Source organism: Schistocerca serialis, chromosome 10 (assembly GCF_023864345.2).
Source record: "Schistocerca serialis cubense isolate TAMUIC-IGC-003099 chromosome 10, iqSchSeri2.2, whole genome shotgun sequence".
Taxonomy (NCBI): Eukaryota; Metazoa; Arthropoda; class Insecta; order Orthoptera; family Acrididae; genus Schistocerca; species Schistocerca serialis.
In genome coordinates this window covers 159,721,217-159,745,931 of record NC_064647.1, presented here as the reverse complement: position 1 = coordinate 159,745,931, position 24,715 = coordinate 159,721,217, and the positions used below count along the sequence as shown (strand labels likewise).

The 24,715-nt window shown below is 45.0% G+C and overlaps 1 protein-coding gene across 2 annotated transcripts in view; it reads right to left on the bottom strand.

The window, feature by feature from the left end:
* The window catches only part of LOC126424862 (uncharacterized), a 544,468-nt gene that overhangs the window by 308,705 nt on the left and 211,048 nt on the right, over window positions 1-24,715 (bottom strand). For both annotated transcript variants that reach the window (XM_050087676.1, XM_050087677.1), the window contains exon 4: window positions 269-638. In XM_050087676.1, coding sequence (XP_049943633.1) covers window positions 269-638 — 370 coding nt within the window. The remainder of the gene's footprint in view (window positions 1-268; window positions 639-24,715) is intronic.

Here is a 24,715-nt window from a genome sequence, read left to right as displayed (position 1 = left end):
AAATTAAGCGTTTCCGGACACATGTCCACATAACTTCTTTTCTTTATTTGTGTGTGAGGAATGTTTCCTGAAAGTTTGGCCGTGCCTTTTTGTAACACCCTGTATTATCAACAGACTTATCAGCCACCCCTTAAACTGACCTTACTAAATGCGTTCATAACCATGCCGACGGGCAAAATCACAGAGAGAAGAGTAATCTAGGGAAAAGCAACTAACTGACCAGCGAGTGAAAGTATGGAGGATAGCGGCTGGACAACTGCGGACTGACCTGCAGTGGAATCTGCGTTGCCCTTGGAGGCGCTCGCTGCAGCCGTTGAGGTGGCGGCAGTGGTCGGCGCAGGGGTGGTGGTGGTTGTGGTGGTCGTGGTGGTCGTGCTGGTGGTGGTGGTAGTGGTGGCCTGGGTGCTGGTGGCGGCCGGCGTGGCGGGCGTCGACGTCAGCGCCTCGGTGGCCGCGGGCTCGCTGTAGAGGGCGCTGCTGGCCGCCAAGTCTTCAGCGGGGGACACCGAGGAGACGGCGGACAGGGAGGGGTCCTCCGTGGAGGAGGCGGGGGCGGCGTCCCGGTGGGCGGCGGCCACCGGGGGCGGCGCCGGGTCCTCCAGCGACTGGTGCAGAGGGCGGCGCGCCGGCAGCAGGTTCTGCGGGAAAAGCGGTTTTCTTTTATCCATTTCTACCGTACCGTAGGTCAGAGGTGTATCAAACTTCCGAAAGCTATTTGTGGTACTCAGATACAACTTTCGGTGGCGCTTATTATATGTAGAACGCATTTCGTGGGATTATGTTGCCGCTTTACGACGACCGTAGCTTCGGAAACCGAGCCGTGCTGACCCCGGTTTATGTGTTGCCTTAAAACTTGGCTGTTACTCTGCGTTTGGTTTCCCCCAGTTGCTGCAGTTATGCCGTTGTTCTTCCTGTTTCTACGTGTGGCAGCAGCGGTGTATATCGATATTTGCACTGTATACCATCTTTGGTCTGGTGTTTATTGTTCCGGATTGGCGGTGTGCAGCCAGTCGGTCGGTTGGAGCGCATCAGCAAACAAGTCTCTGCGGCGCGGTCAGCCGGGCCTGCTGGCGGTCTCTACGCAGTGTCGGGGCGGGTGGCGGCTGTTCCGAGTGCTACGAGGTTCGTGGCTCACCGACCCGGGACATGGATGTTGAATGGTGAGCCGGCCGGAGTGGCCGTGCGGTTCTAGGCGCTACAGGTTCGAATCCTGCCTCGGGCATGGACGTGTGTGATGTCCTTAGGTTAGTTAGGTTTAATTAGTTCTAAGTTCTAGGCGACTGATGACCTCAGAAGTTAAGTCACATAGTGCTCAGAGCAATTTGAACCATTTTTTGAATGGTGATTTTACTATCGATGCCACGTCTGTTCACATTGTCCCCTTGGTTAGTGGTTCGCTGTTGGCGGTATTCCTGGGAGCAACAGCGAGTGTTCCAGTTGATGAAGATTTAGCCGCCGTGTGGTGGAATTAACTATATTTGTCGGTTTGAAATTCAAGTGCAGCTGCGGAATTTTCTGCCTTGTGGCCGTTAGTGTTCCGGTTACCTGGCCTGGTCACTGACGTAAATTCAGGCTGTGTCCTTTCCTCACCTGTTGTCGCTGTCATAGTGTGTATTTTTTGACAGCTTAATGTATTTTTGGTTGTGGGCTGCTATGTCTGTAACGTTTTGACTTTGGAATCCTCGTATACTGGAGGGTGGTTAGCAAGTCGTCTTGTCGGTGGGTCCCTGACTGTCTCTTGGTTGTGTTGCCGGCGCATCGAGTATAGTTGGGCCGACTTCTTGTCTCACCTAAGCGAACGTTAAGGTTTCAGGAGCAGCCCATCCCCCTGGAAACTTCTGAGCGCCGTTGCCTATGCTGCCTTTCTTTTTGGCGTTTAATTGTGTATTTTTAATGGCTCATAGCTGGTGGTTGGAATTTGTATGCTTTTTAATTGCGTTTTTACAATCAAAGGCCTTCAGCCGTTTTAAAAGTAAGTTTTTTCTAAATTGGGCAAGTCTTACATTGTCTGAAGATAAAAGTTGGGCCTTCCGCCTGTTGGAAAATTTATTGTATTGTTTAAAGCATCGGCCTTCAGCCGCTTATGAAGTATTACTTTTTGGAAGATAAAGCTGTGGGCCTTCTGCCTGTTGAAAATTTATCGTAGTTGAATTGTTCTTAAAATGAAGGGCCTTCAACCGCTTTAAAATTTTGGATTCTTGCTTATCAAATCTTACATCGCTTGGGCTTTAAATACTATTTAAGGTTAAAAACTTTGGGCCTTCTGCCTTGGAATATTGGTTGTAGTATTTTTTAAACAAAGGCCTTCAGCCGTTTTGGATTAATGTTTCTTACTGATCATAAAGCTTGGGCCTTCTGCCTATTGAAAGGTTATTGTAGTTTTAAATTTATCGGCCTTCAGTCACTCTTAAAAAAAAACTTAATCTGACTAGTCAAGTCTTACGTCGCTTGGCCTTAAGTACTACTTAAAGCCCAGAGCCTTCTGTCTCAAAAAAGAAAAAAAACATATTTATAGCAGTTGTATTTAATACATGGGCCTTCAGCCGTTTTAGAATTAAAGACGTTTTCTGTCGATAGTCAAGCTTAGAAGTTGCGCTGTTATGTTTTAAAGTGTTAAGTTTGGAGTGTAACTGACAGCCGCTCATTCTGGCCCCCTTCCACAATTCCTACTACTTGTCTTGTCCTGCTGGTTTAGCAGGGCGTCTCAGAAACCTTAGATGTCACTTCACATATTTTGACAAATATGGAAGACCCAATTACTTCTCGCTGTTGACGAAGATAGGACAGTAGCTCTGCTCGTGCAGCATAGCGGACAGCGACACGAGACCTATTTCATAGTAGAGGCATTGGGCTTGCATGTCGGTGTATGACTTTCGAGTGGAGTGAGAAGCACATACCTACGCAGGTGACCAAAATTGAAGCAACATACCGCTGTTTCCAAGTCCTGTGTCTAATTTACGATATAATCGTACAAACTGTCAATCAGATGTCTGTACGATCGTGTTCTGCACTGAAGATGGCATTCCGGTCAACCAAGCCAACGATGATGTCAGGGCACATAGAACCACCCCTGTTAAACACTGACTACTTTGAACGACAGTAAAGCTTTGAAACATCTATCTACTTTAAGTTGTAGCCGGCCTTGGTGACAGAGCGGTTCTAGGCGCTACAGTCTGGAACCGCGCGTACGCTACGGTCGCAGGTTCGAATCCTGTCTCGGTATGGGTAGTTGTGCTGTCCTTAGGTTAGTTTAAGTAGTTCTAAGTTCTAGGGGACTGATGACCTCAGAAGTTAAGTCCCATAGTGCTCAGAGCCATTTTTTTGGTTGTAAATAAACAGCTGACACTATGAAATTTCCAACCATCGTATTTCTAATGAGCATTCGGTAAAATATGTTCTGTTTCCATAACCAAGCAGCTTTGAGTCACATGGGCCCACGGAGCCTGGCAGATAAATAAAGTTAAAAAAGATCCAGCATTCAGTAAGTCCCCTGCTTTTTTACTCTGTATTAGCTTCGCAGCAGAGGCAAAACTAGACTGCGGCAGAGAATAGAAAGAAGTGAAAAGACGGCGAAAAATTAAAATTTGTTTAGCTGAAATTTCCGTCCGTGCTTCGCAGAACATGACAATATCAGATAGGGAACACTTCCTTGTTCTGCAAAACTACAGGGTGTATCAAAAAGAATCACTCAATTTTTTAAAAAAATCATACCTATTATATTATTTGAGATACGTGTGGTAACAACGTACTGTTGGAAAGAGCAAACTCTTGAGTTTTACATGGTTTCCGATAGGTAGCAGCAGTGTGCGCCCACGTCAATTCTAGTAAAAATGATGTCGGGACAACAGAAATCGTTCAGTGTTCTACGTTTTGCGCAGTGTGGGTCAGTAATAACTGTTCAGCGTGATTTTGGACTCTGTATGGGGTGGATCCTCCTACAGCATTAGACGAAGGCATGCCGGCCGGAGTGGCCGTGCGATTCTAGGCGCTGCAATCTGGAACCGAGCAACCGCTACGGTCGCAGGTTCGAATCCTGCCTCGGGTATGGATGTGTGTGATGTCCTAAGGTTAGTTAGGTTTAATTAGTTCTACGTTTTAGGCGAGTGATGACCTCAGAAGTTAAGTCGCATAGTGCTCAGAGCCATTTGAACCATTTTTTAACGAAGGCATGAACAATTCCGAGAAACAGGTTTTGTGTAAAGGCAAATCGCCGGCCTACCCCGAATATTTGACGCAGACGTCGAACTCATCCGCCATAGTTCCTCAAGGAGTCCGCAGAAATCCGTTTGCCGTGTAGCTCGACAGCTCAACATGCCCCCGATGTCCGTCTAGCGCGTGTTGCGTCGACGTTTACACATGAAACTACACGAAATTCAGCTACTGCAAGCTCTTCGTGGAGGTGACAAACAACGATGTGTGGAGTTCTGTAATTTCGTTCTTGGTAAGATGGAGGATGACAGATTTCTTCCTCACTTAGTGTTTAATGACGAGGCAACAGTCCATTTAAATAGAAATGTGAACCGTCATAATGTGAGAATATGGGATACGGAACAACCACACGAAGTCGGACAACATGAGAGGGGCTCCCCAAAATTTAATCTGTTTTGCGCAGTTTCACGGGAAAAGGTGTATGGTCTATTTTTATAGGGCGAGAACACTGTTACAGGAAGAGAGGAAGCGCTTACTTCGGTACGCATGAGAACTTTCTTTTCCCAAAGTTGGAGACTGATTCGAACGACTTCATTTACGAACAGGATGGGGCACCACCACACTGGCACCTGAAGGGCGGGAATTTTTAAATCAAAGGATTACTGAACGGTGTATCGCTCTCACTTACGTTACTGGGTTCCAATGTCACCGGACCTGACTGTACGTGATTTATTTACCAACAACAATGAATGATACGTCGCATAACAGCAGCTGTGGAAGCTGTAACTCAAGGCATGCTCGCTGCAGTGTGGGAACAATTTGAATACCGCATTGACATACGCCGCGCATCTCAAGGGGAGCATATTGCACACCTATGAAAAGGTAGGAAAAAAAACCTTGTCGACTTTCCCGTTCATCAAAAAACAAAATTCACTATATATCTTTATTAGTTTCAGAAATACAGAATTGCCAAATCGAATGATTCTTCTTGATAGATCCTGTATATTTATTTGGTAGCGAACCTGGTTTCGGCTTGTTTGGTCATCGTCACACGACGATGGTCTACCCACATGCCCACAACTATTATCATATACACTTCAGCTTCTTCAAACATTTGGCGAGCATTACCAACTGACATTAGATGCACCGATAGCTTACTTGGGCAATGTTTTTCGAAAAACGAAGAGAGAGGCATAACGAAACTGTCGAGGTAGGAAACAGATAAAATGAACTGGAGCGGGCTACGTCTTGTAGCGGGAAACCACAACATTCCGTCTGATAACACTCAGGTCCTGGCAGCCACAACCGGATACTACAGTAACCACAACAAACGAGGGACAGACTTCGCTACTCAAGCAGGCAATTTTATTCGGGAAGGAGAATGTACTGTATGCAACTCAGTGATTCCTGGTTTTGGTCGTGAAGAGGAAATGCACCGGTATCGAGAACATCTACAACTTCTTTCGTCATAGCCTGCTACGGTGACAGGATTCTAAAACTTACGCTGTCAGACCTTTCAACGTTGTGCTAAGCCCACTAAACCTAATGCATTGACCAAGCCTCAGTGCACTGAAATAAATATTTGCTGACTTTGAAAGGTGACTGTCCTGTTCGCTATGATAATTCTGAATATGGCATGGGCCACAAATATGGAGTAATTTGTAAATTTGATAAATGTTCTCACGCCTTGTAATATCGCTTTAACATTGCCCTTATAATTATATACTTTGGGACTATGTTCGAGACCGGAGATGTTGGTCAGAGTTGTATGTAGGATGTTTAGGTTTTTATGTTGGTAACGCCACGTAGCGCCGTGTATGAAAATCACTGACAGTGCTGTGTGCAGTCTATGGCTGGTTGGCATTGTTAAAATTTTCGCTATTATAGTGTTGGGCAGCTGGGTGTGGACAGCGAGTAGCGTTGCGCAGTAGGAGGTGAGCCGCCAGCAGTGGTGGATGTGGGGAGAGAGATGGCGAAGTTTTGAGAGCGGATGATCTGGACGTGTGTCCCACAGAAAGAATAAATTTGTAAGACTAGATGTCATGAACTGATTTTATATATATATATATATAATGACTTTTTGAACACTATTAATGTCAATACATTGTTTGTTCTCTATCAAAATCTTTCATTTGCTAAGTATGCCTATCAGTAGTTAGTGCCTTCAGTAGTTAGAATCTTTTATTTAGCTGGCAGTATTGGTGCTCGCTGTATTGCAGTAGTTCGAGTAACGAAAATTTTTGTGAGCTAAGTGATTCATGAAAGGTATAGGTTATTGTTAGTCAGGGCCAATCTTTTGTAGAGATTATTGAAAGTCAGATTGCGTTGCGCTAAAAATATTGTGTCAGTTTAGTGTTGATCAAAATAGGTAATGAGCGAAATGTCTGAGTACGTTCAGTTCTGCTCAGCTGTTTGAAAATCAAATAATGTAAGAGGTTTACCAGCACAGTAATTCATTAATTTTCCCAAGGGGACGCTTCAGAGTGGTTAGCTTTACTTCGTCAGAGTTAGCTAGTGGCAATGTGTTTGGTTCGAAATGGACGGAAGCTGGCTTGCCCTGCAATGGAGACAGAATTATTTGGTGCAATTTTTGTAATATGGTGCTTAATGAGATTAAGCAGAAGGATTATAATATTGTATGAATGAGTAAAGGTAATGTAGTTTTGTTATATTTGTAATCATTCAGTATACTTACACTTGTAACAGTGCTTACGGTTTAGATTTTGTGTAATGTGTTTCGTAATGAAGTTATATGGTTGTCTTTTACTACAGTGATAAATGCTAAAGAGACATATCGCGAATTCATGTGTGAGAAGTGTGGAAAATTGTATTGTTACTGTGGCTCAATGAAGCTCGATTAAATATTAGTGTCGATTCAGTTATTTCTTTGTCGGTGAGATTAGCGCTGGATTTTTCCATAAGCATTCATACACGCTCACATTGCACATCGCGAGTTGTGTGCTGAGTAACATTTTTGAGTAATGATGAAATTCCGCCTTGCATTCCACACCGCGTGTACCGCAGTTGAAACTTAATTTTGACAGTGAAGTCATTTTTATAAAAACCTATGATGCAGAGGTGACAGGTAAGCCATAAATTACATCACAATGACAATGATAAGATCCGTATAAGTTCAGAGGTTTATTGCGAGAGGAGTATTTTATGAAAGTGTCACCCTCGGATTTCAAACACATTTGACAGATAATGTTAGATGCGTTTTATTCAGTCATCATTGGTTGTGTAATTACGATAATAATTCTGGTACAGCAGTTATTCTCAAAACTAACAATGAATCACAACATCGAGGATTAACATTTTACACAGTTATTTTGACACAGTCAGATAACGTACGCAAATTGTATTGAGAACAGATTTCTTTCTCGTAGTCGTATTTTTTATTGATTGTTTATTAGTGGATTTGTCATCCGTTGTTATTTTGGAAGCTGTTGTTGTTGTAGCCTGTGCAAGCTTCTTCATCTCCCAGTACTTACTTCAACCTACATCCTTCTGAATCTGATTAGTGTATTCCTCTCTTGGATTTTTATCCTGCACGCTGCCCTCCAATGTTAAATTTGTGATCCGTTGATGCCTCAGAACATGTCCTACCAACCTATCCCTTCTTCTAGTCAAGTTGTGCCACAAACACCTCCCCAATTCTATTCAATACCTCCTCATTAGTTATGTGATCTACCCATCTAATCTTCAGCATTCTTCTGTAGCACCACATTTCGAAAGCTTCTTTTCTCTTCTTGTCGCCTCGGGCATGGATGTCTGATGTCCTTAGGTTAGTTAGGTTTAAGTAGTTCTAAGTTCTAGGGGACTGATGACCACAGTAGTTAAGTCCCATGGTGCTCAGAGCCAGCCATTTCTCTTCTTGTCCAAACTATTTATCGTCCATGTTTCACTTCCATACATGGCTACACTTCTTACAAATACTTTCAGAAACGACTTCCTGACACTTAAATCTATACTGGATGTTAACAAATTTCTTTTCTTCAGAAACGCTTTCTTGCCATTGCCAGTCTACATTTTATATCCTCTCTACTCCGACCATCACCAGTTATTTTGCTCCTCAAATAGCAAAACTCCTTTACTACTTTAAATGTCTCATTTCCCAATCTAATTCCCTCAGCATCACCCGACTTCATTAGACTACATTCCATTATCGTCGTTTTGCTTTTGTTGATGTTCATCCTATATCCTCCTTTCAAGACACTGTCTATTCCGTTCAACTGCTCTTCCAAGTCCTTTGCTGTCTCTGACAGAATTACAATGTCATCGGCGAACCTCAACGTTTTTATTTCTTCTCCATGGACTTTAATACCTACTCCGAATTTTTCTTTTGTTTCCTTTACTGCTTGCTCAATATACGGATTGAATAACATCGGGGAGAGGCTACAACCCTGTCTCACTCCCTTCCCAACCGCTGCTTCCCTTTCATGCCCCTCGAATCTTATAACTGCCATCTGGTTTCTGTACAAATTGTAAATAGCCTTTCGCTCCCTGTATTTTACCCCTGCCACCTTCAGAATGTGAAAGAGAGTACTCCAGTTAACATTGTCAAAAGCTTTCTCTAAGTCTACAAATGCTAGAAACGTAGGTTTGCCTTTCCTTAATCTATTTTCTAAGATAAGTCGTAGGGTCAGTATTGCCTCACGTGTTTCAATATTTCTGCGGAATCCAAACTGATCCTCGCCGAGGTTGGCTCCTACCAGTTTTTCCATTCGTCCGTAAAGAATTAGTATTTTGCAGCTGTGGCTTATTAAACTGATAGTTCGGTAATTTTCACATCTGTCAACACCTGCTTTCTTTGGGATTGGAATTATTATATTCTTCTTGAAGTCTGAGGGTATTTCGCCTGTCTCATACATCTTGCTCCCCAGATGGTAGAGTTTTGTCAGGACTGGCTCTCCCAAGGCTGTCAGTAGTTCTAATGGAATGTTGTCTACTCCCGTAGCTTTGTTGCGACTCAGGTCTTTCAGTGCTCTGTCAAACTCTTCATGCAGTGTCGTATCTCCAATTTCCATAATATTGTCCTCAAGTACATCGCCCTTGTATAGACCGTCTATATACTCCTTCCACCTTTCTGCTTTCTCTTCTTTGCTTAGAACTGGGTTTCCATCTGAGTTCTTGATATTCATACAAGTGGTTCTCTTTTCTCCAAAGGTCTCTTTAATTTTCCTGTAGGCAATATCTATCTTACCCCTAGTGAGATAAGCCTCTACATCCTTACATTTGTCCTCTAGCCATCTCTGCTTAGCCATTTTGCACTTCCTGTCGATCTCATTTTTGAGACGTTTCTATTCCTTTTTGCCTGCTTCATTTACTGCGTTTTTATATTTTCTCCTTTCATCAATTAAATTCAATATTTGTTCTGTTACCCTAGGATTTCTACTAGCCCTCGTCTTCTTACCTGCTTGATCCTCTGCTGCCTTCACTACTTCATCCCTCAGAGTTACCCATTCTTCTTCTACTGTATTTCTTTCCCCCATTCCCGACAATTGTTTCCTTACGCTCTCCCTGAAACTCTGTACAACCTCTGATTTAGTCAGTTTATCCAGGTCCCATCTCCTTAAATTCCCAACTTTTTGCAGTTTCTTCAGTTTTAATCTACAGTTCATAACCAATAGATTGTGGTCAGAGTCCACATCTGCCCCTGGAAATGTCTTACAAGTTAAAATCTGGTTCCTATATCTCTGTCTTACCATTATATAATCTATCTGAAACCTTTTAGTATCTCCAGGGTTCTTCCATGTATACAACCTTCTTTTATGATTCTTGAACCAAGTGTTAGCTATGATTAAGTTATGCTCTGTGCAAAATTCTACCAGACGGCTTCCTCTTTCATTTCTCTCCCCCAATCCATATTCCCGCACTATGTTTCCTTCTCTCCCTTTTCCTACTCTGGAATTCCAGTCACCCATGACTATTAAATTTTCGTCTCTCTTCACTACCTGAATAATTTCTTTTATTTCGTCATACATTTCTTCAATTTCTTCGTCATCTGCATAGCTAGTTGGCATATAAACTTGTACTACTGTAGTAGGCGTGGGCTTCGTATCTATCTTGGCCACAATAATGCGTTCACTATGCTGTTGGTAGTAGCTTACCCGCAGTCCTATTTTTTTATTCATTATTAAACCTACTCCTACATTACCCCTATTTGATTTTGTATTTATAACCCTGCATTCACCTGACCAAAAGTCTTGTTCCTCCTGCCACCGAACTTCACTAATTCCCACTTTATCTAACTTTAACCTATCCATTTCCCTTTTTAAATTTTCTAACCTACCTGCCCGATTAAGGGATCTGACATTCCACGCTCCGATCCGTAGAACGCCAGTTTTCTTTCTCCTGATAACGACGTCCTCTTGAGTAGTCCCCGCCCGGAGATCCGAATGGGGGACTATTTTACCACCGGAATATTTTACCCTAGAGGACGTCATCATTTAACCATACAGTAAAGCTGCATGCCCTCGGGAAAAAGTACGGATGTAGTTTCCCCTTGCTTTCAGCCGTTAATCTGGAAGTAAATTAACGTAAAGTACTGGAGAAAGTGCGATAGATGTTTCAAGATCGTACGCTCTGCGAGTAAGGACGATGCTGTAGCGTATGATCTCTTAAGATACAGCACTGTTAGAAATACTCGGTCTCTAGAAAATTAAAGGCCCAGGAGACATGGTTGGATGTCAACGCAATTGTGTGCAAGTACGCACCATCAGAGTGTATGCAAATGATCTATGAGTTGCAGTTCTCTGTGACAGGTAGAAAGGCGAGCGGAGACCGTGTTTAGCGTTGTTACCAGCCCTGGTAGCGTATGTCAGTAATCTCCTGCTTCTTTAAAACCTATGTATAAAACAGCTGCATACTTCTGATTATTCAAGTTGGCGTTAAATATTTCAAGTTAATTCCGTAAGCGAGAAGAGGTGTAGAGCATATTTTGGGAAATTTGCGCTTTGCTTCAAGCAAAAGCTACTTTTTGAAGCAGCGTCCATTTTTATGATGTCATAGCTCCTGAATCATGTCTCGTTCATTGACACGACTTTGCAGTTACATTCAGTGCAACGGTCTTGCCGCAGTGGATACACCGGTTCCCGTCAGATCAGCGAAGTTAAGTGCGACCATCCGGGCCGCCATGCGCTGCTGCCATTTTTTGGTTACACTCAGCTTCGTGATGCCAATTGAGGAGCTACTCGACCGAATAGTGGCGGCTCCGGTCAAAGAAAACCATCATAACGACCGGGAGAGCGGTGTGCTGACCACACACCCCTCCTCTCCACATCCTTAGTGAGGATGACACGGCGGTCGGATGATCCCGATGGGCCACTTGTGGCCTGAAGACGGAGTGCTTTAGTTACATTCAGTGCTACATGTGGACACTGAAAAGTGTGTTGCGAGTGCAGCTAGTAGTAAATAAGAAATAAAAGGTCATGCAGGTGCGGCAGTCTCACTGAATGAACAGCGAAATGTAGTAGGCGATAAAATTCTTTCCTTTAATCACCTTGTGGGGGAGAAGGCGGACGTTTCAGTGAGCTAGAATTACGTAATTTCAAAATTATGTGCAAGTCACTAACAATAACTGCTCTCAAGCTGAAATACTGCATGAATATAATTGGGGTATCTGCGCACTGAGACCTAAGCTGCCCTACGCCATTTACTCACAGTTCATAAGAGTAACTAGCAGAGTACCTAGAATTGCCCGAGTATGTATTTATTCCAAGCTTTTGTTAGTCGATTCTCTCCCCACCACCACCACCCTCGCTTTGTCCATCTCGTTCTGCCCACTATCTCCTCCCCCCCCCCTTTCTCTGCCCTTCTCCTCTAAAATCTATCATCTCTTGTCCCCTTTCCGTTCATTTCCCCCTGTCTGTCCATCTCCTACTCCCCGTTATTCTCTTCACCTCATCGCCCAACACCAATAGCAGGTTGCTGGTTCTTACCCCCACAGTATGTCTTTCGAGCTTGAAGTAGCATGTAAATCAGTTTTGACTGAAACAGATCTACAAATTTAGGAGGAGCTTTCCACCCCTGACATATGTCTCTGATGTTTGACATATTCACATGTTTGTAGACATAACTCAGCCATATCTCTAGCGAATTTTGACCTGCAATTTCACTAGCTCAATCTTTATGATGCCATTTCTTGTGAACTATTGTAGCACAATGATACATACTATGTGATCAAAAGTATGTGGACACTTGGCTGAAAAGTTCGTGGCGCCCTCCATCAGTGCCGGCCGTTGTGGCCGAGCAGTTCTAGGCTCCTCAGTCCGGAACCGCGCGACTGTTGCGGTCGCAGGTTCGAATCCTGCCTCGGGCATGGAAGTGTGTGATGTCCTTAGGTTAGTTAGGTTTAAGTAGTTCTGAGCTCTAGGGGACTGATGACCTCAGATGTCCCCTAGTGCTCAGAGCCATTTGAACAATTTTTGAACCCTCCATCAGTAATGCTGGAATTCAGTGTGATGTTGGCCTGCCCTTAGCCTTGATGACGGATTCCACTCTCGCAGGCATACATTCAATCAGTCAAGTGCTGGAAGGTTTCTTGGGGAATGGCAGCCCATTCTTCATGCAGTGCTGCACTGAGAAGAAGTATCGATGCCGGTCTGTGAGGCCTGGCATCCCAAAGGCGTTCTGTAAGATTGTCAGGACACTGTGCAGGCCAATCCGTTACAGGGATGTTATTGTCGTGTAACCACTCCGCCACAGGTCGTGCATTATGAACAGGTGCTCGATCGTGTTGAAAGATGCAATCACCATCCCAAAATTGCTCCAACAGTGGGAAGCAAGAAGGTGTTTAAAATATCAATGTAGGCCTGTGCTGCGATAGTGCTACGCAAAACAACAAGGGTGCAAGGCCCCTCCATGAAAAACACGACCACACCATTTACTGTTGGCACTACACACGCTGGCAGATGACTTTCACCATGCATTCGCCATACCCACACCCTGCCATCGGATCGCTGCATTGTGTACCGTGATTCGTCACTCCGCACAACGTTTTTCCACTGTTCAATCGTCCAATATTTACGCTCTTTACACCAAGGGAGGCGTCGTTTGGCATTTACCGGCGTGACGTGTCGCTTATGAGCAGCCGTTCGACCATGAAATCAAAGTTTTCTCACCTCCCGCCTAACTGTCATAGTACTTGCAGCGGATTCTGATACAGTTTGGAATTCCTGTGTGATGGTCTGGATAGATGTCTGCCTATTACACGTTACCACCCTCTTCAACTGTCGGCGGTGTCTGACAGTCAAGACGAGGTCGATTTGTACGCTTTTGTGCTGTACGTGTCCTTACACGTTTTGAGTTCACTATCACATCGGAGAAAGTGGACCTAGGTAGGTTTAGGAGTGTGGAAATCTGGGGTACAGAGGCGTGACCCAAGTGACACCCAATCACCCGACCACGTTCGAAGTCCGTGAGTTGCGCGGAGCGCCCCATTCTGCTCTCTCACATTGTCTAATGACTGCTGAGGTCGCTCATATGGAAGCACAATGCACCTAATATGAAAAGCGTATGTTTCTTGGGGGTGCCCGGATACTGATGATCACATAGTGTAATTTTCGTACACTCAGGGCCATATGAGGAAACTGTTAGCAAAATGTGTTGCGAATAGAGTTAAGTAATTAATTTAAACGTCATGTACGATGTGGGAGTTTTTCACGCACCTCAATGTTTGCAACGTCTTACCTCTTGATATAAGTATCGTACAGTGATATAAATTTACAGGTACATTCAGCGCTATTTATGCATACTGCCTGGAAAATGTCACGAATAGAGTTGATAGTATAGATGTAGTGAATCAACACGTCACGCCTGTTGCGGTAGTTTTACTGCATGAACAGCGAAAATGTAGTAAGCAATAAACTCCTACCGTCACTTTTTGAGGGTTGTCAAAGGGAAAAAGTTTCATATAGGTTTGAAATTATGTGTCAAGCTTGTTGCAAGCGACTAAGCTCTGTTATTTCTAAAACCTGGATGTATGACATCTGGGTATTTGTGTGTCATGGGCTACACTTCTTCGCCCCTAATCCTGTGATAGGTAGGTGGTTCTTATCCCAACATCAATCCTTTCCAGACAGTAAGTGACACGTGTACCCAGTTTGGTTGAAATCGCTCCAGTGGTTCAGGGAAAGATGTGGAACAAACATTGTTATACTGGAGCCAAGGTAGCCCCTGAGGGCCAGCAACCCATATTACACCACAGAGGACGAGGTCGTCTAAGTCCAAGGCGTACCAAAAGCACCATGGTAAACAGCTGCTATTTACATACAAGATAATGCAAACAGACATTCCGAGCACTACTCCCTGCAAGGGGAGCTCGAGCAACGGCCTGCAGGAAGCATCACTACGCCAAAACCTGATTGGCTGGAGACAGCTATTTCGGGGCTAGAACCAGCCCCGAAGCTCAGTACATGCCGGATGTCGACCTCATGCACTGCGACCATTGAAGATTATGTCTTCGTCTCTGAATTGGACTGTTACTAGCGCGCGCGCGCGCGCGTATGTATGTATGTATGTATGTATGTATGTGTGTGTGTGTGTGTGTGTGTGTGTGTGTGTGTGTGTGCTGCACACACATCAAAAACAGTTTTGCATCACACCGGTTCCCAGAACACCTGAAAACAGACGTTTACTACGGATATTGTATCACAGACACGGTCCCTTTGACTGTTCAGAGATGTCTGTTCAGAGATGTCACTAAACCCGCCCAAAGATGTAAACAACCATGCATGTGCAGCGCCTATTAGACGGAGGGGGTCCGACAGCCGAATAGTTCCAGTCATTCCACCAGGAAGGAAGTACACGGCTCGTGTTGTCTGTAGTTCAACCATACCTTGACGGTCAATACCGCGGTTCGATCGCGTCCGCGTTGTTATTTTGTGCCAAGAAGATCTCCCAACAACAGAAGTTTCGAGGTGTCTCGGAGTGAACCAGAGCGATGTTGTTCGGACATGGAGGAGATACAGGGATACAGGAACTGTCGATGACATGCCTCGCTCAGGCCGCCCAAGGACTACTACTGCAGTGGATGACCGCTACCTATGGATTATGGCTCGGAGGAACCCTGCCAGTAACGCCACCATGTTGAATAATACTTTCCCTGCAGCCACAGGAAGTCGTGTTACAATTCAAACTGTGCGTAATAGGCTGCATGACGCACAACTTCACTCCCGACGTCCATGGCTAGGTCCATCGTCGAGCATGGTAGTTGTGCGGTCTGAGGCGTCCTGTCACGGTTCGCGCGGCTCCCCCGTCGGAGGTTCGAGTCCTCCCTCGGGCATGGGTGTGTGTATTGTCCTTACCGTAGGTTAGTTTAAGTTAGATTAAGGAGTGCGTAAGCCTAGGGACCGATGACCTCAACAGTTTGGTACTATAGTCATTAACACAAATTTCCCATTTCCGAGGTCCATCTTTGCAACCACGACACCATGCAGTGCGGTACAGATGGGCCCAACAACAAGCCGAATGGACCGCTCAGAATTGGCATCACGTTCTCTTTACCGATGAGTGTCGCATATGCCTTCAACCAGACAATCGTCTGAGACGTGTTTGGAGGCAACCCACTCAGGCTGAATGCCTTAGACACACAGTCCAGCGAGCGCAGCAAGACGGAGGTTTCCTGCTGTTTTAGGGTGGCATAATGTGGGGCCGATGTAAGCCGCTGGTGGTCATGGAAGGCGCCGTAACGGATGTACTACACTTGAATGCCGTCCTCCGATCGATAGTGCAACCATATCGGCAGCATATTGGCGAGGCATTCGTCTTCATGGACGACGATTCGCGCACCCATCGTGCACGTCTTATGAATGACTTCCTTCAGGATAACGACATCGCTCGCACGTTCTTTAGACATGAACGCTATCGAACATGCCTGGGATAGACTGAAAAGGGCTCTTTATGGACGACGTGAGCCACCAACAACTCTAAGACATCTACGCCGAATCTCCGTTGAGGAGTGGAACAATCTGGACCAACTGTGCCTTGATGAACTTGTGGACAGTATGCCACGACGAATACAGGCATGTATCAATGCAAGAGGACGTGCTGCTGGGTATTAGAGGTACCGGTGTGTACCAGCAATCTGGAGCACCACGTATTAAGATCTGTGTGGCGGTACAACATGCAATGTGTGGTTTTCATGAGCAATAAATAGGGCGGAAACGATGTTTATGTTGATCTCTATTCCAGCTTTCTGTACAGGTTCCGGAACTCTCGGAACCGAGGCGATGCAAAACTTTTTTTTGATGTGTGTATATGACGTAAATTTGAACACAATACGTCTACCCGTTCTTAACCATCGGACTGACCGGCAGATGGATAACAAAGTGACTCTTTAACGGTTCCGTTTTCACAGATTGAGGCATGGGTAGCTAAAAGTGTGCCATACGCTACTTTTATTAATTATTTATTCGTGGATTTGCGAGGATGCGTATCTTTCAGGCTCCATTAGAAAAATTTATTTATTTAATATCGGTTTCGGTCAACGACCAATTTCAGGCACGAAAAATTGGCCAATACATGTCACTTATCAATCACGTTCAACCATAAAATCGCTTTACTTGCCAAGCTCATGAATAACAGTACAGAAGATACGATGTGGGAAAATCATTGTTGTTCTGCGCTATTACCCATGAGCTTGAAAGCTAATAGGATTTCATCGTTGAACATGATTGACGCCCGACTTTTATTGGCCTGTTTTTCGTACCAGATGACGGTGGTAAATAAATAAATAAATCCTTTATAATGCAGCCTAATTCGTGAAATTTGTGGCCTCGCAGAATTTGGCGGGCCGTATTCGGTGCACTGACGTACGGCGTGCGGTGATACTGGCAGATGTCGATATCTGATACACACACACACACACACACACACACACACACACACACACACACACACACACACACACACATGCGTGACGTGTCCGACGATATACGCCGGCCGAGGCGCAGAAGCGATAATTTGCCAGCGCGGGTGGCAGTAACGCGATTAAAGCCCTGCTGTGCAACTAATTGCCTATTTATTTCAGTAAATCAGATTGATTTCGCAGTGCCAGATTAATTGTCTTGCCGAGAGTATAGCGCGCTCCCAAATTGGCACGTATCGCTCGCCGCGCTACAGCCAAGTGCTGCGCCACCCATGCGGGAACAATGGGTTCACAGTGTTATTGCTCTCGCGAATTAGCTTTCTGTTCACAGCGGTACCTCGCAACACAACAGTTCCTTCGCTGTCTGTCGATGACTACAACGTGAATGATTCACTATACAGCGTGATTCAGCTGCAAATACCTATGGGTTTTATGAATCCCGCAATGCCTTCAAAAACCGCTCGCAAGACTTTCAGATTCCCTTCTCTGATACGGTCAAACTGTTACTTCTACGCCGGCCGAAGTGGCCGTGCGGTTAAGGGCGCTACAGTCTGGAACCGCAAGACCGCTACGGTCGCAGGTTCGAGTCCTGCCTAGGGCATGGCTGTTTGTGATGTCCTTGGGTTAGTTAGGTTTGACTAGTTCTAAGTTCTAGGGGACTAATGACCTCAGCAGTTGAGTCCCATAGTGCTCAGATCCATTTGTTACTTCTACAGAAAAAGTCAATGGGACCCTTTAACAGCAAATATAAAGCAGTTAAATTTTGTACTGTGATACGTTTTCGCTGGAGACCAAGGTTTTCAAGTTATGGAATCGTGAGAAATATTTCCTGTTTCTTTTAATATTTCCACAAATTCTAACGAAATGTCGATATCATTGGGATGAATGTCCAAGAAACTACTAAAGAACAGATATGTAGGTCTTCAGAAGAAGTAGGTGATTGTATACAACGTTCTTCATATTTCATCTCTACAAGGTTGATTCAAAAATGGTTCAAATGCCTCTGAGCACTATGGGACTTAACATCTGAGGTCATCAGTCCCCTAGACTTGGAAATACTTAAACCTAACTAAACTGAGGACATCACACACGTCCATGCCCGAGGCAGGGTTCGAACCTGCAGCGCGGTTCCGGACTGAAACGCCTAGAACCGCTCGGCCACAGCGGCCGCTACAAGGTTGAAAACGTTAATTGGATTCCACATTACTATGGAACTCAGTAGTCTGCACAAAGACAGAGGCTATTAGCAAGCATATACAAAGAAGACGCAAAGAAAATCAGTTTAGGTTTATCTCCACTATTATCACTTAGTGACATAGTAAACGCAAATACTAATTATTATGGTTATTAAAAGAGTGAATGTTAGCTGTGAACAATTGTGTCAAGATACTATCAACGGAAACTGGAATTCACTTTACAAATGTACGATCGCGTTGTGCCACGCCATCTGTTTACCAACCTGCAGCCCATAAAAGTTGGCACTTGCCGTGTTGCGCGTGAGCCGTCTGCTACTGCTGTACATTTCTCCAGCTACCTGGCGAACAACGAAGCTCGCAATTTTCAACATTTTTCTTAAATACTTGCAGTGTGACTTAACAGCTCAAATTTTGACATAGTATTTATTTCGACATATCTGATTGGAGCATTCCCTTGTCAGGCAACCCACACATACAGTGCGATTGTGATAAATGGCGACAAGCTGTAAGAAGCAGTCCCTGAACGGATAAGGGGCGAAGGAAGGTCATACGGACATATGGTCACAGATGCATTCTAAGGGAGGCTCACTCTTGAAGGTGGAGATACAAGCTGTTTGACAGCGACTTCGGCTCCGTTTAAGCACCAGGCAGGTGGTCTGCCAGCGTGAAGTAAGCCAGATGACCGTGTGGAACATCCTCCACCTCAATTACCACTATCCATATCACTTACATAGCGTACTGGCAGGCCTTATTATCTATGGACTTGCCACAGCAGTGACGCTTTATTCGCTGGTTGGTTGCACAGGCTATTCATACTACTGACAGATGAGGCTAACTTTACGTGTGACCATAGTGCCATCCTTCAAAAACCAGCCTGTGGGCTATGGAGAAACCCCATGGCATGGTGGGAGTGAACATATATATATATAAATTCAAATGTGTGTGAAATCTTATGGTACTCAACTGCTAAAGTCATCAGTCCCTAAGCTTACACACCACTTAACCTAAATTATCCTAAGGACAAACAGACACACCCATGCCCGAGGGAGGACTCGAACCTCCACTGGGATCAGCCGCATAGTCCATTACTGCAGCGCCTTAGACCGCTCGGCTAATCCCTCGCGGCGAGTGAACCATCAGCTCAAGTTTAGCCCAAATATGGGGATTACTGGCGGGTCGCCCCGTGGGACGACCAGTCTTCAGATTAAGAAATCGTTCAACCGATTCAAAAATGGTCGCTCATCAGCGGAGAGTGACCAGCGTTCTGGCAGGCCACAAACTGCTCGGAGTGCAGCTGTTGTTGAGAGGGTGCAAAATTTGGTGATGGCAGATCGTCGTTTGACAGTGAGGGAGATTGCCCAACAGGTTGGAGTGATTCTGCACGTGCAATTTTGCATGTTAGAGCATGCGCCGAGTGGTTGTGAAATTCGTGCCCAAGTTGTTGTCGCCGGAACAAAAAGACCTCCGTTTTGACGTTGCACAGGACCTTCTGGACACCACCAACTCTGGTCCTGGGTTTCTGAACACCGTGGTAACTGGAGTCATGGTTGTACGGGTACGACCCAGAAAAAAGACAGTCGTCGCAATGGAAACACACTGAGTGAGTCTCCAAGGCCGAAGATAGTGCGGCAGGTGCGAACCAAAATCGAGGTGATGCTCACTGTCTTCTTTGATGTTCGTGGAATTGTGCATCACGAATACGCACCGCAAGAACAAACAGTGACAAAGTAGTATTGCTAAGATGTTCTCCGGCGACTCCGTGACGCTGTTCGGCACAAAAGACCAGACATGTGGACGGCGAAAAACTGGCAACTGCATCGCGACCACGCCCCCGCACATTCATCCTACTTGAACCAAAATTTCATAGCCAAGCACGGAATTGCAGACGTTCGCCAACCTCCCTACTCTCCAGACATAGCTCCTTGCGACTTCTAGTTATTTCCGTAATTGAAGACGCCACTGAAAGGATCCCGGTTTGAGAGTAGAGAAGAGATAATGTGGAACACGACGACGGAGCTGAACACCATTCCAAAAGAAGGCTTCCAGAAGTGTTTCCAACACTGGAAGGATTGGTGGACTAAGTGTGTGCAAGCACAAGGGGCCTACTGTGAAGCGGATTAGGGTCCCAACCCCGTCAGGTATTCGAAATATTTTTTGTGGCCAAAGGTGGCACACATTTTAGACAGGCCTCGTATTTTCCATTATCGATACATATTGCGATATTTCTACCAGGCATACATCGATGATTCAATATCATAATAGCTATATCGAGTGCCAATGTTTTTATTTTACATTATATTTTTTCCCAGTTTTTCGGTACATATCTGAAGTTATTGGTTTGAAATTGGAGTAGGACATAATTTTACGTTCACTGTGTGAAGGAGTCTTACTACTTTTTGAACTTTCATCACATCTTTCACTTTTGACTGTGTGAAGCACGAAGGGAGAAGTCCGACTACACTGGTGAGATGGGAGGGGGGGGGGGGGGGGTATGAATGGAATAACAAGATTCACGATGTGAAGAAATAGCACACCAATGGCCTTAGTAAACAATTCTTAACGCAACTAGTATGCTATTTCTTCACATCGGCTTTCTTCAAAAGCAGTTGTTGAAAATAATGAACAGCTATCTAAATGACAAGATTGCGGTGGCCCGAGACGTGTGAGGGGAAACGCTGACGTAATCGGTGCTCGGCGCTACCTGCTGAAGCTGCAACGTTCAGCTGTGTTGCCACTAGAACTGCCACGTCACTGGCGTTAGCAGAAATGAAGTCTGGAACCGCGCGACCGCTGCGGTCGCAGGTTCGAATCCTGCCTCGGGCACGGATGTGTGTGATGTCCTTAGGTTAGTTAGGTTTAAGTAGTTCTAAGTTCTAGGGGACGGATGACCTCAGCAGTTAAGTCCCATAGTGCTCAGAGCCATTTGAACCAGAAATGAAGAAGCAGGGAAGTCGACACGAAACGTTCCGGACAAATCTTCTATTGTTCCACTTACGTACAGTTACCATTATCAGCAAAGTTTATCGCTAAACGTGGATCGTTTTCCTTCCAATTCTTGGTCTAAGGAGGACTTGCAGGCTCCTAGCTTGCCGATGTTCAGAATATCTAATAATAAACAATAGTTATACAGCTCTAAAACTGGAAGCATATTTACAATTTATATTTGCAGCCGATATTTTTATAGGCAGCTCCGTCGATATTTTTTCCGTATATATATACATACTAATACTCTGTCTCGATATAGCGAGTGTATATACTTTTTTAATATCGATATATCTGATTACCGATATTTTTAAATATATCTGCTCCATCTCACTACCCTTTAGATTGGAGAGCCAGAACAATAGTGCATACAGAACATTCCCATTTGCCTGATGTGTTCTCGTTTGTGCTCTCAATCATTAAAACCTACACTGTCAAAGATCTTATATCAATTGAAACTATATGGTTCCTGAGATCTCAAACATCTATGATGAATGTATGCAGACAGCCGCAATGAATGAAAATTTGTACATAGACCGGTATTCGAATCCAAGTCTCCTACTCGCTCGGCAGATGCGCTAACCACTATGCGACCCTTGCACAGTGCTTTAGCACAGCGGCATGGACTACCCTAGCACGCCTTTCTCTTCAATCCAAACTCTCATCCACTCCGTAGCCTCCACTTTAAAGTGGGTGTACTTCCTTTGGAGTTGGTTGGAGCGCTCTGCCCATCATGATCTAAACGTTTTCAATTGGGGAGAAATCTGTTGAACTTGCTGGCCAACAGCGTTTCGCAAGTTTGAAGCAGTAGAAGCTGTCGTCGTTAAAGCCCAAGATGGACTGCCATGAAGGGCAAGAAACAGAGCGTAGAATATCGTCGACGTACGGCTACATCGTAAGGATCCCGCGGATGACAACCAAAGGGGTCCTGCTATGAAAGGAAGCAGTATCCACACCATCGCTCCTGGTTGTCGGGCTGTATGGTGGCCGGCACCCAAGTTGGTATCCGACCACTGTCCAGCGGTCTCCAGACACGTCTTCTGCCTGGAATTTCATTGACTGGAACAGGCCTTTATTGATGAGTCCCGTTTAAAAATGAGCCCCAATAACCAGCGAACACATATTTGGAGATGCCCCAGACAGAGGTTGGATACCAACCCGATTGTCGCCCGCCATAGTGCCCGACAACCAGGAAAGATGGTTTTAGGTCCCATTTCTTTTCATAGCAGGACCACCTTTGGTTGTCATGCTTGCGACACAGCGGTACGTCGACGGTATTCCATGCCCCGTCTTGTTGCACGCCATTCTGAGCTTACGTTTCAGCAAGATTATGCCCGCCGGCAGATGGTGACGTTTTGTACTACTTGTCTTCGTGTTTGACGAACCCTAGCTTGACCAGCAACGCCAGATCTCTCCCCAGTTGAGCAAGTTGGCCCTTTAGGGGCAGGGTCCTGCAGCCAGCTCGGGATTTTGGCAATCTAATGCGACAATTAAACAGAAGGCACGATATCCCTCGACATCCAACAACAGAATCAATGCTAAAAGGAATAACAGCTTGCAGAAGGGCCAGATGTAGACCAATGCGTTATTGCCTTACTCAATTTGTGACACTCTTTCTCTTCAACGAATCATCCAATTTTTCCGAAATTATAATTATTCGTTCACATCTACATATTTCCGTCTCATTTGGATAATTCTTTCGTGGTGCCTTTTTCTTATCTTACAAGGGGAGGCCGCCAAGTGTGAAATTCAGATTCGATTCATACTGCTCATAATAAAAGCTCATGGCCAGAGGTGTAATGTGGCAAAGCACGAAGATGCACTTCTCAGCCGTTGTCGAGAAAATCGACAGTTAAAAGAAACCGTTGCGGTGAAATACTCTCGACGATTAGTAATTTCGTACAGCGTCGTGGCGCAGCGGTAAGCGCCCGGGTTCGTAATCCGAAGGTCGCCGGATCGAATCCCGCGCCATGCAATTTTTTTTATTATTAGTTTTTTGTAATTTAAATAAATAAATATATATATATATTTGAATTATAAAAAACAAATACTAAAAAAAAAACTTCCATAGCGCGAGATTAGATCCGGCGTCCGGCGACCTTCGGATTACCAACCAGAGCGCTTACCGCTGCGCCACGACGCTGTAGAGAATTGCTCGTAGTTGAGAGTATTTCACCGCAACGGTTTCTTTTAACTGTCGATTTTCTCGACAACGGCTGAGAATTGCATCTTGATGCTTTGCCACATTACACCTCTGGCCATGAGCTTTTATTATGCGCAGTATGAATCGAATCTGAATTTCGCAATTGGCGGCCTCCCCTTGTTAGAGTGTATTAACATAATAAACGTTAACTAGTAATTCTGCCTATTGATGTTATCGCTCGCCAGTATTACAAGGGACTGACTCAATGCCAATGTTTATCGCTCAGTTACGACAAGAGACGTCTCGGCTTGGCACTCTAGCTAGAAGCAGAAATGAAACTCGACGAAACTCTATCCACAAGGATTTAAAATGATTTTTCCGGTCACCGTACTCAGGGACACTGATATACAGCTGAAATATGTTACAATGGAAAACCCACAATGGTCTCAATAGAAAGAGTGGAGCCGCATCTATGTCATGTGAAGATTGCCAGTCCACAGCTAATTATAAAACAAGCGCCAATACCTCTAGAAGAACCACACCAATCTTGCTTCCACCGACACGTCCAAATATGCCTGCACAAGAGCAAACACCGTGAATTTAGACGCGAGCAAGTAAAGTGCGTTTCAAATAACGACACATCGCGGACAGTTCGCGGGGAGGCTGCGTAACAGACGAAGGCGAGTCGATGTGTCGGCACTGAAAGCAGAAACGTTCAACTGCAGCGAAGCACTGTCGTGTTTCTAACATTTCCGTGTGTTCACTGTTATCTTTTCGTTTCTGTGCATTAAATTCGTACACGCAATATTTGTGCTGCTAGTTATGTACGAGGACGAGCGGAAAAGTAATTTCTTCGAATTTTTTAAATTCTCTTCTCAACATCGGTTGAGGTATTACATGTCATGCATATTACTCGGTCGAGTTTTCCTGACGCAGACGCAGATTGTAAGTCTCTGTAGCGTGTAACATGGTTTTTTCTAACGTGCCTTTGTTGGTGCGTCATAAACAGCGTGCTGTAGTATGGTTTCTGACCGGGGAAAACATGCCCCCAGTCCAAAAATGGTTCAAATGGCTTTAAGCACTATGGGACTTAACATCTGTGGTCATCAGTCCCCTAGAACTTAGAACTACTTAAATCTAACTAACCTAAGGACATCACACACATCCATGCCCGAGGCAGGATTCGAACCTGCGACCGTAGCAGTCGCGCGGTTCCGGACTGAGCGCCTAGAACCGCTAGACCACCGCTGCCGGCTGCCCCCAGTTACAACCCATGAAAGAATGAAGGCTGTTCACGCTGATGATTGTTTCGACACCAGTAACATGAGGTGCTAGGCTGTTCGTGCTCGTGCCGAAGGAGACGGTGGTGCTAACCTC